The 13,628-nt window shown below is 46.0% G+C and overlaps 1 protein-coding gene across 1 annotated transcript in view; it reads left to right on the forward strand.

Annotated features, from left to right (window-relative positions):
* The window catches only part of zfpm2a (zinc finger protein, FOG family member 2a), a 122,209-nt gene extending 108,749 nt beyond the window's left edge, over nucleotides 1-13,460 (forward strand). Inside the window, 3 exon segments of the mRNA XM_070437310.1 lie at nucleotides 7,112-7,318; nucleotides 9,118-9,342; nucleotides 9,868-13,460. Of these exon segments, the coding sequence (XP_070293411.1) occupies nucleotides 7,112-7,318; nucleotides 9,118-9,342; nucleotides 9,868-12,518 (3,083 nt within the window). The 3' untranslated portion in view covers nucleotides 12,519-13,460.
* Nucleotides 13,461-13,628: the final 168 nt, after the last annotated feature.

Genomic DNA, 13,628 nt, shown 5'->3' on the forward strand with positions numbered 1-13,628 from the left:
AGGCCATGTGGTGCGTGGTGGCGCGGGGACAGAGCCATGTTGGAGTAGCTACTGAGGCGCTGCGTCCTTGTGTCTCTCTCCCAGTCCCTGGCCCTCCCTTTGGAGCTCCGCCGTTCACCTGCTCCCCTGCTCCCTCCCCGAGTAGCATGATCGGAAGGGGGACGTGGGCCACCAGGCCACAGCTGGGGTTCTGGGACAGCTTTGCTTAGTTGGCTCTGCCCGGGTGGTGGTGGTGTTGGTGGTGGTGCTCAACACAGCAGCGGCCTGTCACAGGGACCTCCACGTCCCATTAACACATAGCCTGGTCAGGACAGAGAGCCAGGCCCCCAGCGCCACCCTGCTCCCCAGCAGGGCCCCAGTAAACACATGTCGCCTGGCCGCAACCAGGACCCGGCCCGGGAAGAGGAGAGAACTTAGACCTGGGAAACCTAGAGGACAAGGGTGTTTTTGTTGTTGTTGAATTTATTTTGGTAAATGACATTAAAACAAAATGTACCATGTGTACCCAGAGGATAGCCCTTAAAAGTTTTAATTAAAACCCTTGCCAAAAGTGGTCCTCGTTATGCACCACACTTTAAATGTGTTGTTTAGAACATTTAGCCTAAGTCCGTAAGGGTTTTAGCGTTATTTCATGGAATTTGTAATGTTATTACCTAGAAATCGAATATAAAAGTGACACCCATGAGGATCTAAAAGTCCTTTTGAAATGTGTGCCGAGTTAGTGTTCGTAGTGTAGTGTTCAGAAAAACTATTCAACTATACATTTCTGATCATGTATTATCAGAATTACAGAAAGTGTTTGTTTGTGTCATTTTGAGATTGTTATATTCACAATTTTTTTTAAATACATTTCACAGCAGTCTCTTATCATATTTGGCTCACATATTTGTCATTTATAATTTTGATATATATAACAATTTACTTTATATTGTTTATATCTCACTGCACCAATTCATTTCAATAAATACTATTTTTATATCAATTGTAATCAAAGAAATGTAGCATTTAGCATCTTTTCAATTCCCTCATCATTTCTCAGTTCTAATAGATCTATAAAAACTTGGCATATTTTACTCTCTCTCTCTCTCTCTCTGTCCTTTTATTTCTCTCTCTCTCTCTCTCTCTCTCTCTCATCGGCGTTCTCCCTCTCTCTCTCTCTCTCTCTCTCTCTCTCCCTTTATTTCTCTCTCTCTCTCCGTCTGTCTCTCTCTCTCTCGCTTTCTCTTTCTCTCTCTCTCTCCAGTGATATTACCAGACAAACAGGCACTTGCCAATATCATTTTCACTGTGCAATGAAACAGATTCATGCGTCTCCAGAGATTTGCTAAAGAAATATCATTTAATTATAAAAGGAAGCATCTCATTTCTACACTATGTAAAATCATCCACTCAATCAGATCATTGCCGGAAACTAGGAATTTTGAAACAGATTTTCTTTGTTCCAGAACTCGGAATTGAATATCTGTTGAATATCTGTTAAATGAAATAATATGATTATTCTGAGATGTGTTGTAGTTTAGTGTCTTTGTAGCTGATATGAATGTATACCAGTGGGATTCTGTATGATACTCTCCTGGGAACCCAGGTTTAATTTGTGGACTCTGACCCCTMTGCCATTTGCTCAAGGCCATCCATGAGCTTTCAGTGTTGGCTATCATCTACAAAACACTTGATGTTAAAATGAGTCTGTACAATGTAGTGTTGGTGGGCTTTGGGTTAGGAGTGTCAGACAAACGAGGCAGGATAAATACATATTTATTCAACTATGCTTTTTTAAACGAGTGGTCTTGTCAATAGAATACATGATGTTATGCCTCAAACAATGTGTATTTGCTGCATAAAATTGACGCCGAGGCTATTAGTATTTTCACAAACGTGATGACAGGTACAACAGATCGATAACCGTAACATAATACCTTAGATATGTTGAATATCCTCATCATATACATGGTCTCAGAACAACTTGTTTTCACTGTAGAAACAGAGTAAATGAAGGTTATAAGAGTGCTTCACATTCTATACCTTCTTGAACGTATGGACGGAGTCTGTCAGTCTGACATGCTGCTGTGTTTAGGGTGTCTATGCATCGACATGATATCATACGCACTGTAGCAAACTTCCTCTGGGTGCGGAGTTGCGCTTTAGCATGAGAAGAGCGCCTTCTAGTGGTGGCCAGAATAGTATCATCAGAATGGAAGGCGGAGGTAAGAGAGCGGGGAATAAGTGGATTCAAATCTATGTTATAATGTTATAGTCCTCTAACTGCAGTTTATTCCACACAACAGTTTATTCCCTGCAGCAATAGGATTGTTTGACCGATTAGTGACTTTTCATATTCACTCTGCAATGGGAAGTCTCACTCAGCTTTCTCTCGGCCTGTCTGTGCTGCTGTCTGGCTGTTGTCTTAACCTGATGGGTTGACAGCCTGCTGCCATATCACCATCCTGTCTGTTCAGAAACACTCTCAATYTTTGCTGTTATTCATGAGAAGYGGAGTTTGTTTAGTTTTTCTGTAGSTATAGGCTGTTGTTAGTATGAGAATTGTCTTCTGTTAGTTCCATATATTAATAATGTAGACGTTGCACTGAATATGATTTATGTTTATAGTTTAGTGAACCATACTTGTGTGGTTAGTAGCCTTGACGGAAACCTGAAGAGTTGCGTTAGCTTCCTGAGATAATTTCTAGGCTTTAGCTCAGCGGGCTAACACAGTCTAGGTTAAGAGAACATTTAAACCCCGAACAAGTTAACAAACATGGCAGGCAGGCAGCTACTTGATATTCGTAGGTGCCAGGAGGCTTTCCCTGGTTAGCCGTCCGTTCAACAAGGAGAGTCTTGTCTGTTTTGGAGACCAGAGGTGTTTAATTACAAAAAGCACTGAGCCCTCCGGCTCTACAACCATCACTTCACAATTAAGACAGAGCAACAGTTAGCTGAGAGAGAGAGAGAGAGAGATTGGATAAGGGGTTGAAATAATCAGGCCGTTTGCAAATCACCATCAAGCTCCTGGCAACAGCTCCCCAAGGAGAGAGACCACATGGTTACAGTGTCCTGTCTCAAAAGTGTGCTGCAAATCCATAGAACACAATGTGGTTACTGCCAGAAGGTTACTGTATGTTTGCTAGAAGCCACCCTCAGCCCATAATGTGTAGTTGTGCTGCAGTGGGCCTGGCCTGTGTTGGAGACAGATGGGAGAGCTGATGTGCGTAACTATGCTTTTTACAGCAAACTATTAAAGAGTCGTGCTGTTTACACCCAAACATTTGAATACCTGTCTGCAGGCCAGTTTAATTATGCAAACCCTTCTGTTATTTGTGTTGCTTTGTCGTCTCCTCCCAGCTCTCTCTCTCACTGCAACAAGGCTGGAGAGATTTCTTTGTGTTTTCATTAAGATACGGACAGTGGTGTGGCGCAGGCAGGAGCAAATGTATTCCATTCTTCATAACCTCGAGTATCTTATACTGTCTGTTCCTCTCCACCACGGTGGCCCATGTTCACATTTACACTAGGGCGGCAGGTAGCCTAGTGGTTAAGTGCGTTGGGCCAGTAACCGAAAGGTTGCTGGTTTGAATCCCCAAGTCAACTAGGTGAAAAGTATGTTGTTGTGCCCTTGAGCAAGGCACTTAATCCTATTTGCTCCCCCTGTAAATTGCTCTGGATAAGAACGTCTGCTAAATGACTAAAATGTAAATGTATAGCCCTCAGTTCCATTGTGTTTTTCCATTGTTCCCCTCTAATCAAGGACTGATTTAAACCTGGGATATCAGGTGGGTCCAATTATCAGGTAGAACAAAAGACCAGCAGGCTCCGGTCCCCGTGGGGTAAGAATTGAATACTCCTGCTGTATAGGCTACTTTACTGTACATCCATTGTCATTTAAAGTAATTTAAAGCTGAAGAAATGTAAAATGGCCTCTGAAGTCTGACTGAAATCTCTGGGGTTTGTAGTTGGGGAGGAGGGACATACAGTACAGTACGTGTGCCTTATTTCCCCTTACGATTCATTCTTTGATGTTTGATTAGTGAAAGTACTTACATATACAAAGCCCCCCCCCCCTCGCTCACATCATTTTGTTTCTTGAATTCCGTCATATCTTCAACTACATGTTCAAAAATACGGCATTCATCAAAGGGAGAGAAGAAATGGGCATTTAGCCAGCCGAGCCTCAGTCGCCAGCCCAATGTAGAGCTGAGTGAATATATGGAGAGGAGGAGAGAGGAGAGAGAGGAAGAGAAGAGAGAGAGAGAGAGAGAGAGAGAGAGAGAAGAGAGAGAGAGAAAGAGAGAGAAGGGAGGGAAGCGAGAGAGAGGGGAGAGAGAGAGAGAGGAGAGAGAGAGAGAGAGGAGAAGAGAGGGGGGGGAGAGAGAAGAGGGGGAGAGAGAGAGGGGGGAATGGAGAAAGCAAAGCAGTGTTTTAATTATTCTGGACTAGGTACAGGATGCCTTTTTTTGATTGTTGTAATGAAGCAGCTGGCCTATTGTCTCTCCTTAATTCCTCTATTGTTTTTAGAATATGTCATAGTTCTTTATTCTTTTATCAGGTGCTCTGCAGGAGGATTCAGCACAATAGCGTTCATTCCAACTGCATTGGCCGCTGCACAAAGCCAGGCAGGCAGCTCARTGCAGAGAGCTAGCTCGCTAACAGGCAAAACAGTGSAAATCACACAAGCTGCTACTTTGTAGCCTTTTCCCCAGTTTTACTTGTGGGCTGTGCACTTTCAAAAAAGGCAAAAAGCYGCCAGTATGATGCAGATAAACTTTCATGAACTATTCACAKAATGATTTMCCTTTGCCGCCCCTCTCTCTGTACAGTAAGAGGTGTTTCCCAATCCTTGTKCTAGGAACCCTAAGGGGTGCACATTTGTGTGTGTCAGTGCTGGCCTAGAACAKATCCTTTGGTTCTCCATCAAGACCAKGCTTGGGAAGCAAAAACTGTGGTGTACAGTGATGCCCTGAGAGCAACATCTCAGTGGATCTCAGTGGATCTCCTGAGCTTCCATCTATGTGTATGTCCCAAATGCCACCCTATTCCCCATTTAGTGCATTTAGTGCACATTTAGTGCACCACGGCCCATAGCTCTGGTCAAAATAGTGCGCTATATTGGGAATAGGGTGTTATTTGGGACAAAGCGGTTGAGGTGGTTGAGGTGGTTGAGGTCTCCTCTGAGGCAGGAATGATTCTGTCTGAGTCAGTATTCTGTGTTTTAGAACACCACCCCAGCATTCTCACGGACGACAGATGGGTGTCTGTAGTGTGGCTGGCTGAAGGAGTCACATTGCTGTGCATATTCCATAGGTGAATTGCATTGTAGGTTAGTACTAACAGTCATTAGCAATTAGCAGTGGAAGGCTTGCAGTAATTCAGAGCATCTTTAACTGAAATTGTATTCAAAGACAGTGAAAATGTAGACAAGTCAGTCGTGAGTTCAGTATCAGGGTATTTTTCTCCATTCTCTTTGTTAACCGAGAACCTGAGAAGTGGAATCTCTACCAATTGAAACRTTTGGTGGCGAGTAGTGACCATCTGCCCCCCACCTCCCCCCCATGGTGGCTGCTRGCTGGCAGTTACTATCTACCTTGATGGTAACTCTGTCTGACGGCAGAGGAGTTTTGTTACTTTAATTAYGAGATAAAAATTCAAAGGGCCTCTCCAGGCTGTGTGGTGAGAGAGAATCAAAACCAGCGCTCAAGTGGAGGGACCTGAAGTGTGTCTCTCATCACGGGAGATTGTCCAGCAGATAGGCACTGTGCTTTAAAGGAGCTAGTGCTGCCTGCCACTCACACACATGGATGCATACACACACACACAGCTTTCCTTGCACACAGAAATGGGACTTTAAAAGATGGCATATTTTACTACAGCTTGCTTCACTCCTATGACACATTTGTAATAGCGTTTAATTTCCAGTGCTGTTTGACATAAATGTAATGAAAAGGTTGGGAAATGTGTTAATGGGAGTAGCGAGGTCATGACCAGCGTCAGGTGGGAGGTGGAATGCCGTGGAAGGTGTACCAGAGAGGAGTGATACATCCTCAGATTGGTGTGGAAGTTAGGCGTCATAACAATCATTCCATCATGTCGATTCATAGTAACTACAGCAGTTATTCTTCAGTTTTCCTCCCTGGGTTGGGAGAGCCTCACTTGAAAACCTTAACCCTGTCTACACTGACCTTTAAAACGAGTGATGTATACGTTTTGTGTAAACATTTGTAATCAGTGTCTCTCTAAAGTGTGGAGGATGGATCTATGAGTGGGGTGCAGTTAGTCTTCTGTTCTACCCTTCATACCTCTCCCCTCTCTTCTGCAACGCCTCTTATTTCCACAACAGCTGGACTCAAATTAGAGGTCCTCTCTCATCCTGACGCTGCTCTGTCGGAGTGTTTGCACATCTTTGAAAGCTAACAGAGTGCCCTAATTAATTGTCCAGCTTTTCTCTGATACAATGTCCTAATTCTGCCATTTAGCGTGAGCATATCATCGTTTGTTGTTATCGCCCCAGCCAGATTTTTGTAAATAGTCATATTAAAAACTTTAATCTCTTCAAAGGAAAATGAAGTGCAGCTGAAAAGCCTGTCATGTGCAGGAGATAAATATTATCTAAGCTAAAAAACCTTCCTCCCCTTCCTCTCTCTCATCCTAACTTAATGAATATGTTCAGAAGATTTCATTGGAATGTTTAATCCCTAAACACAAAAATCTAATAGTGTGTAGAGGACCTGCTTCAGGTTATACTATATTACTGAAGTGTACAGTATAGCTCCAATCCAGAGACCTACTAGATTTTACCCCAATGAGTTGGACATTTCTTACTGCTATTTCAACCAAAGTATGTAATTGTGATTTTACACTTTAGTCATTATATAGTCATTATTATTAAGTCCTTATAACATTTCCCTCTGGATGGAATTCCATACCCTCTGGACATCAGAGTTAGGAGTATAGTCAAACCACTCAGGGTGAAACATCAATAWTAATATTATATAATACTGTCCCCAGTGGGAATCAAACCCATCAACTTAGCCACACAGGCTACCACTACCATGCTCTACCAACAGAGTCTCACAGGATAAAAACAATATTTTTCAGCATGTTCCCCTTCTGTCTGTTCCAGGTGGCCAGCTGTGGTGTACCACCACTAAGAACATCATGGGGGGCGAGGAACTAGTGGCGTTCGCCGTGGACTTTGACTCCCGTCTACAGGCCATCAACCACATGTCTCTGAGCGAGGGGATGTACCCGGCCAGACTGCTGGACACCATCCAGCTCCTGCCTCAGCAGGCTGCCATGGCCTCCATACTGCCCACTGCCATCGTCAACAGTGAGTTACAATACACTCCATGGCTAGTCTGTACTGTAGTCTCACCTAGGGCTGTGTTTGAAATGGACTCTATTCCCTATGTTGTCCACTACTTTAGGCCAAAACTTTAAGTAATGCACTATAGGAAAGAGGGTGCAGACTCTGGACAAAGGTATTGCACTATATAGGGAATAGGGTGCCGTTTTGGACATAGCCCTAAATGTCTGTCTGTCCATCCGTCTATGGGCTGTAGATTAACCCAGATGAGTCTGTGTTAAGAGCGGTTGAGATAAGAGCTGTCGACCTTCAGTTTGGGTTCACATAAACACAGGCGAGCCTCCCACTAACCTGTTAATTGCAAAATACAAGCTTCATGCAAATAGTGCATTTGTTTACTTAATAAGGGCTATCTGGGTTCAGCTCGACAGGGAGGCTGCTCTGCTGCAGGCAGATGGTCCAGTGTTTCAGTTGCCCTTGAGAAAGGGCACCAACCTAGTGGTATCAACACAGTCCTATCACAGGCTTGGGTATTACAGGGTTTCTCCTGGCTTTGGGTATCAAATCAGAGCTATAAAGAGAAAGAAACGTGTGTGTGTGTGTGTGTGTTGTCCGTGCATATGTGTGCATGTTGTTGTGTGTGCACGAAACGTACACTGACGTTCTACCCTGACGTTGTACCCTGACGCTCTACCCTGTGTTTTACCCTCTCTCTCCAGAGGACATCTTCCCATGTAAGGCGTGTGGGATCTGGTACCGCAGTGAGAGGAACCTNCTTCTGTCTGTTCCAGGTGGCCAGCTGTGGTGTACCACCACTAAGAACATCATGGGGGGCGAGGAACTAGTGGCGTTCGCCGTGGACTTTGACTCCCGTCTACAGGCCATCAACCACATGTCTCTGAGCGAGGGGATGTACCCGGCCAGACTGCTGGACACCATCCAGCTCCTGCCTCAGCAGGCTGCCATGGCCTCCATACTGCCCACRGCCATCGTCAACAGTGAGTTACAATACACTCCATGGCTAGTCTGTACTGTAGTCTCACCTAGGGCTGTGTTTSAAATGGACTCTATTCCCTATGTWGTCCACTACTTTAGGCCAAAACTTTAAGTAYTGCACTATAGGAAAGAGGGTGCAGACTCTGGACAAAGGTATTGCACTATATAGGGAATAGGGTGSCGTTTTGGACATAGCCCTAAATGTCTGTCTGTCCATCCGTCTATGGGCTGTAGATTAACCCAGATGAGTCTGTGTTAAGAGCGGTTGAGATAAGAGCTGTCGACCTTCAGTTTGGGTTCACATAAACACAGGCGAGCCTCCCACTAACCTGTTAATTGCYAAATACAAGCTTCATGCAAATAGTGCATTTGTTTACTTAATAAGGGCTATCTGGGTTCAGCTCGACAGGGAGGCTGCTCTGCTGCAGGCAGATGGTCCAGTGTTTCAGTTGCCCTTGAGAAAGGGCACCAACCTAGTGGTATCAACACAGTCCTATCACAGCTTGGGTATTACAGGGTTTCTCCTGGCTTTGGGTATCAAATCAGAGCTAGAAAGAGAAAGAAACCTGTGTGTTGTGTGTGCACGAACTCTACACTGAAGTTCTACTGTGACAATCTACCCTGACGTTCTACTGTGACATTCTACCCTGACATTCTACTGTGACATTCTACCCTGAAGTTCTACTGTGACATTCTACCCTGACGTTTTACTGTGACATTCTAACCTGACGTTCTACTGTGACATTCTACCCTGACGTTCTACTGTGACATTCTACCCTGACGTTGTACCCTGACGCTCTGCACTGTGCTTTACCCTCTCTCTCCAGAGGACATCTTCCCATGTAAGGCGTGTGGGATCTGGTACCGCAGTGAGAGGAACCTGCAGGCCCACCTGATGTACTACTGCAGTGGCAGGCAGAGGGAGCCAGAGAGCCAAGGGGAGGAGAACGACAACYGACCCCACCAGACACCCAGCATCTGCCCCTTCCCACAGTGCAACAAGAGCTTCACKAGCGCCAGGGCCCTGGAAATGCACCTGAGCACGCACAGTGGTGAGTAGAGATGTCCTGCTAGTACTATTAGTATAGTAGTTGAGCTTCTACTGTAGTAATACTAGTAAAGTACTGTAAAGTAGACGAAATATAGATACATTTTAGCTTTCATTTAGTTGTAAGTATCTCACCATTGAGTGATGTTGACATGATATGTGCTTATCATTAAACGTAATCCTATGTATTATTTAATTACGTTGAGTAGTACAGAACAGTATAACTTTAATATTTTAGTATTCGGTTTTGTAATGAAAAGTATTGCTTGACAATAAGACAATGTCAGTTTCACATTAGTCAGGTAAAATAATTGGAAAAGTGAACTACTACTCTTAGCTCCATAAATATACACATCCCCCTGTCAGCTTAAGCAGTTGACAGTTTAGCTTTCAGCCCAACCAGAAATCAGGAGGGTTGGGAGTAAGCTTGGCATAATGCATCAGGTTTTGATCGTAGCCGTAGTTAACATTAAGGCAGAGTGGGAAGGCGACGAGGAATCTCAATAGTGRCCTTTTATCTCCCTAACAGGTGTCAYAATGGAAGAGACGCTCCCCCCTGGCACCAGCTTGAAGTGCACAATCTGTAACTACACGGCGGATTCTCTTATTACATTCCAACATCACATCCTCTCTCACCTGTCACAGGCAGCCTTCAGATGCAATCACTGCCATATCAGCTTTCAGAACCACAGGGAACTATTGCAGCARCAGGACTTACACAGCCACCATGGCCACGGCGGTGGCAGCAAACTTCACAGGGAGAGCGACAGCGAGCACTCCCCCAGGGGAGCGGAGGAAGCCCTGCAGCAGGCGGCGGCCCGCGTCGAGCTGGCCAACCGGAAGGAAGCTCTCCAGAGTCCCAAAGGATCCCTCAGCAAGGACGCCACCACTGACAGCGAGCTGGAGAAGGCTGAGAAAAAGCCCATGCTGTCAGGGTTGAAGGGGGACGGTYGCCATCCGGGCAGTAAGGCCAGCTTCTCCTACACCCGGATCAAGTCTGAGCCCTCCAGCCCCCGCTTGGCCTCCTCTCCRGTTCAGCATAACATGGGCCCCACCTACCCRATGGGGCCCTTCCTGTCCCAGTTCGCTTTCTCCCAGGACATTTCTGTCGTCCCGCAGGCTTCTGAGATTCTGGCTAAAATGTCAGAGCTGGTGCACCGGAGGCTACGCCACGGAGGGAACACGGTCTACCCTCCGGTGATCTACAGCCCCCTCATCCCCAAAGGGGCCACGTGTTTCGAATGCAATATCACCTTCAACAACCTGGAAAACTACCTGGTCCACAAAAAGCACTACTGTAACAGTCGTTGGCAGCACATGACCAAGTCGCCTGACTTCTCCAGCATCTCAGACAAGGCCGTGAGCCCCAACAGCGGCCACAGCTCAGTCAGTATGCTCACCGGATGCCACCCGTCTGAGGTCACCGACAGCCACCTGATGCAGTCGGCCTGTTTGTCAGTCAACTCTCAYAGTGTTCTGGACATGATCAATGCAGGAGGGGCAGTGAAAGGCCCTGGCCCAGAGAAGGAGCTCCCGGGGCAGGTMAAGAAGGTCTCCACCACCCCGACCGGSYTYGAGGAGAGGCTGAACGGGAAGCAGCAGGCGGTGGAGGGGAAGAGCCCCACTGACACGCCTCTGGTGGAGACTGACGTCAACGACCCCAACCAGACTTCCTGTGCGGCCTGCAATATKACCTTTAGCCGCCACGAGACCTACATGGTCCACAAGCAGTACTATTGTGCTACGCGTCARGACCCCCCCATGAAACGCATGTCCGCCAACAAGGTTCCRTCCATGCAGAGGACCATGAGGACCCGCAAGCGCAGGAAGATGTARGAGATGTGTCTCCCAGACCAGGACCCGAGAGGACCCTCCATTGGGCAGCCAGGGTTCCTGGGGGTCCCTCCTATGGCGAACCCCTGTACGTCCCAGGAGMCGGTGGAGAGCCTGGCCGACCGCTTTCACCCTCGCTGTGACGTCTTCCCAGGYATGGTCCCCAAACACCTGGAGGCTTCCCTCACCGTCACRAAGTCTATCATGGCCCCCAARAGTAATYCCACTATGGACCAGCAGGAGCTGGACGCACCCATCGATCTCAGCAAAAAGTGCTCGCCSATCCCCAATGACAWGACATCGRCCAASTCCCCCAAAAGACTGTTAGACTATCARGAATGTACAGTGTGCAAGATCAGTTTTAACAAAGTGGAGAACTACCTAGCGCATAAACAGAACTTTTGCCCTGTGACAACAGCCACAGCCACCCACGGTGGTGAGACCATGTTCCCAGACGTGGTGAAGAGTGAAGGCAGTAATCCTGKTGACGCCTACGATAAGAGCCCAGGGAAATGTGAGAAGAACGGCAATGATAAAATGATTGTGCAGAACGGGGGTGGAATGTTCCCCCCTCACATGGGCCCAGTGCCGGGTCTCAAGCCCTTCAGCGAGGCTCAGCTCARCCCGACTAAAGACGAGAACATGTTTCTGCCCCACTGCCTTTATCCCGGCGCAATAAAGAAGATGAAAGGRGCCGAGCAAATATCGCCCTACTTCGGGATAAAGCCGACCGATTACGTGGCRGGCGGGCTGGTCATGCAGGGKGAGAGAGAGGTGAGCAGCGAGCAGGAGCAGAGCACTAATGGAGGGGGACCAGAGACGGGGAGAGAGCAGCCTGCTGCCAACGGCTGCCCACTCCCCAGCAAAGAGCCACTGCCCCTGCTGCCCAAAAACAGGGGCATGGTGATAGTCAACGGCGGTCACAAGCCAGAGGAGCGCTCGGGATCGGGGCCCGTCCCACCCAACCAGGATAACCAATCCCACAATCCCCAGCAGCAAGACGGCCACCCCTCACCCACGTGGGGCGKGGAGAACCCGTCCGACTCCAACGAGAACGTGTCGCCCGCGTCSAAGTCTCCGACCGAGGAGACYGTYCCCACGGTGACAAAYGGTMTGAATGGGWCGTCCCAGGCTCCGGGCAGCGGGAAGTACTGCCGCCTCTGTGACATCCAATTCAACAACCTATCAAACTTTATTACCCATAAGAAGTTTTACTGTTCGTCACATGCTGCGGAGCATGTGAAATYAACTAGTTCCTGTTTAGTTTTCCTGTCCCTTCCCACTCCCCTTTTTTCTGTTTGGGTACACTGTCGTGTCTGGAATAATGCATCACTCACGCAGTTCTAAACGCTGCTTGTGGACAATCAAGAGAAGCTTCTTCTTTCATCATTTTAACACCTCATTGCAAATCATTGGTTAAAAAAGAAAAAAAAAGAAAAAAATGAATCCAGAGTAATATTGGTGCCACTTTCTCATTTATTTATTTTACAATCAGTATTAATAGTAGTGATCTTAATTTAAAATTCAAATGAAATTTATATCAGAGTTGTTTGTAATGTTATTGTATAGTCATTATTGTGTAGCACACATATTGTTTACACTGTAATGTAGGCTCAATGAAACGATAGAACACAAATGAGATGCATTTTAGACACAAAATAGCTACTGAAGCACTTGTCTATTCTTATTTGCTGTAACAGTTTTTGTATATGCCTAAATGTCATTTGCAGCTTTGCTATTCATGACTCTGATTCTTGGCCTTAACCCTTAGGTGGGATAGCCAGGTACAATCGAGCTGCATCTTCTGTTTTGGCATACACTTGGCTTAGCATACGTATGTGGCTGTGTCCCTGTCTCTTTTCTTCAACTCAGACGTGGATGTTTTCAGGAGGATGGCAACATTGTTGTATAGTACTCATATTTCTGTTTGCTGAACTACACTTTGGTCTCCCTTTTTAAAATTTGCTGTCGATGCAATACTTTGTAAATGAGGGAACATTACTGAAAGCAGTATTATGCGAGGGGTACTGCATTATATTATTTGGGGAAAAAATTGTACAAGAATTACATTTATTGCTGTTGATGATGGACAAGCTGGGTGGGGAGGTTGGTTGACGGGGGATACTGGTGTAAAATAATCATTCCAATGTCCTAATTATGGGAGAAAAAAAGTTTCTTAAAAAAACGTTGTTGCTATGCATGTATATGGATGGAAGAAAATTCCAGAACTGTTGGAAATAATTTTTATTTTGATGTGGTGTCATAATTAAACTTAAATCCTCAGGATAATCCAATGATGTTTGGTCTTTTCTTTCAAAGCTACAACACAGTACCAGTGTAGTGGATGTGTACATTAGATATAAGGGACATTGTGCTCTGTTCAATCCACATCACGGAAATTCAGCTTTACAGCGTGAATCAAATTTAAAGTCAATGTTCCCGCTTTAGAGGAGACTG

This window comes from Salvelinus sp. IW2-2015, linkage group LG35, assembly GCF_002910315.2.
Source record: "Salvelinus sp. IW2-2015 linkage group LG35, ASM291031v2, whole genome shotgun sequence".
Lineage (NCBI taxonomy): Eukaryota > Metazoa > Chordata > Actinopteri > Salmoniformes > Salmonidae > Salvelinus > Salvelinus sp. IW2-2015.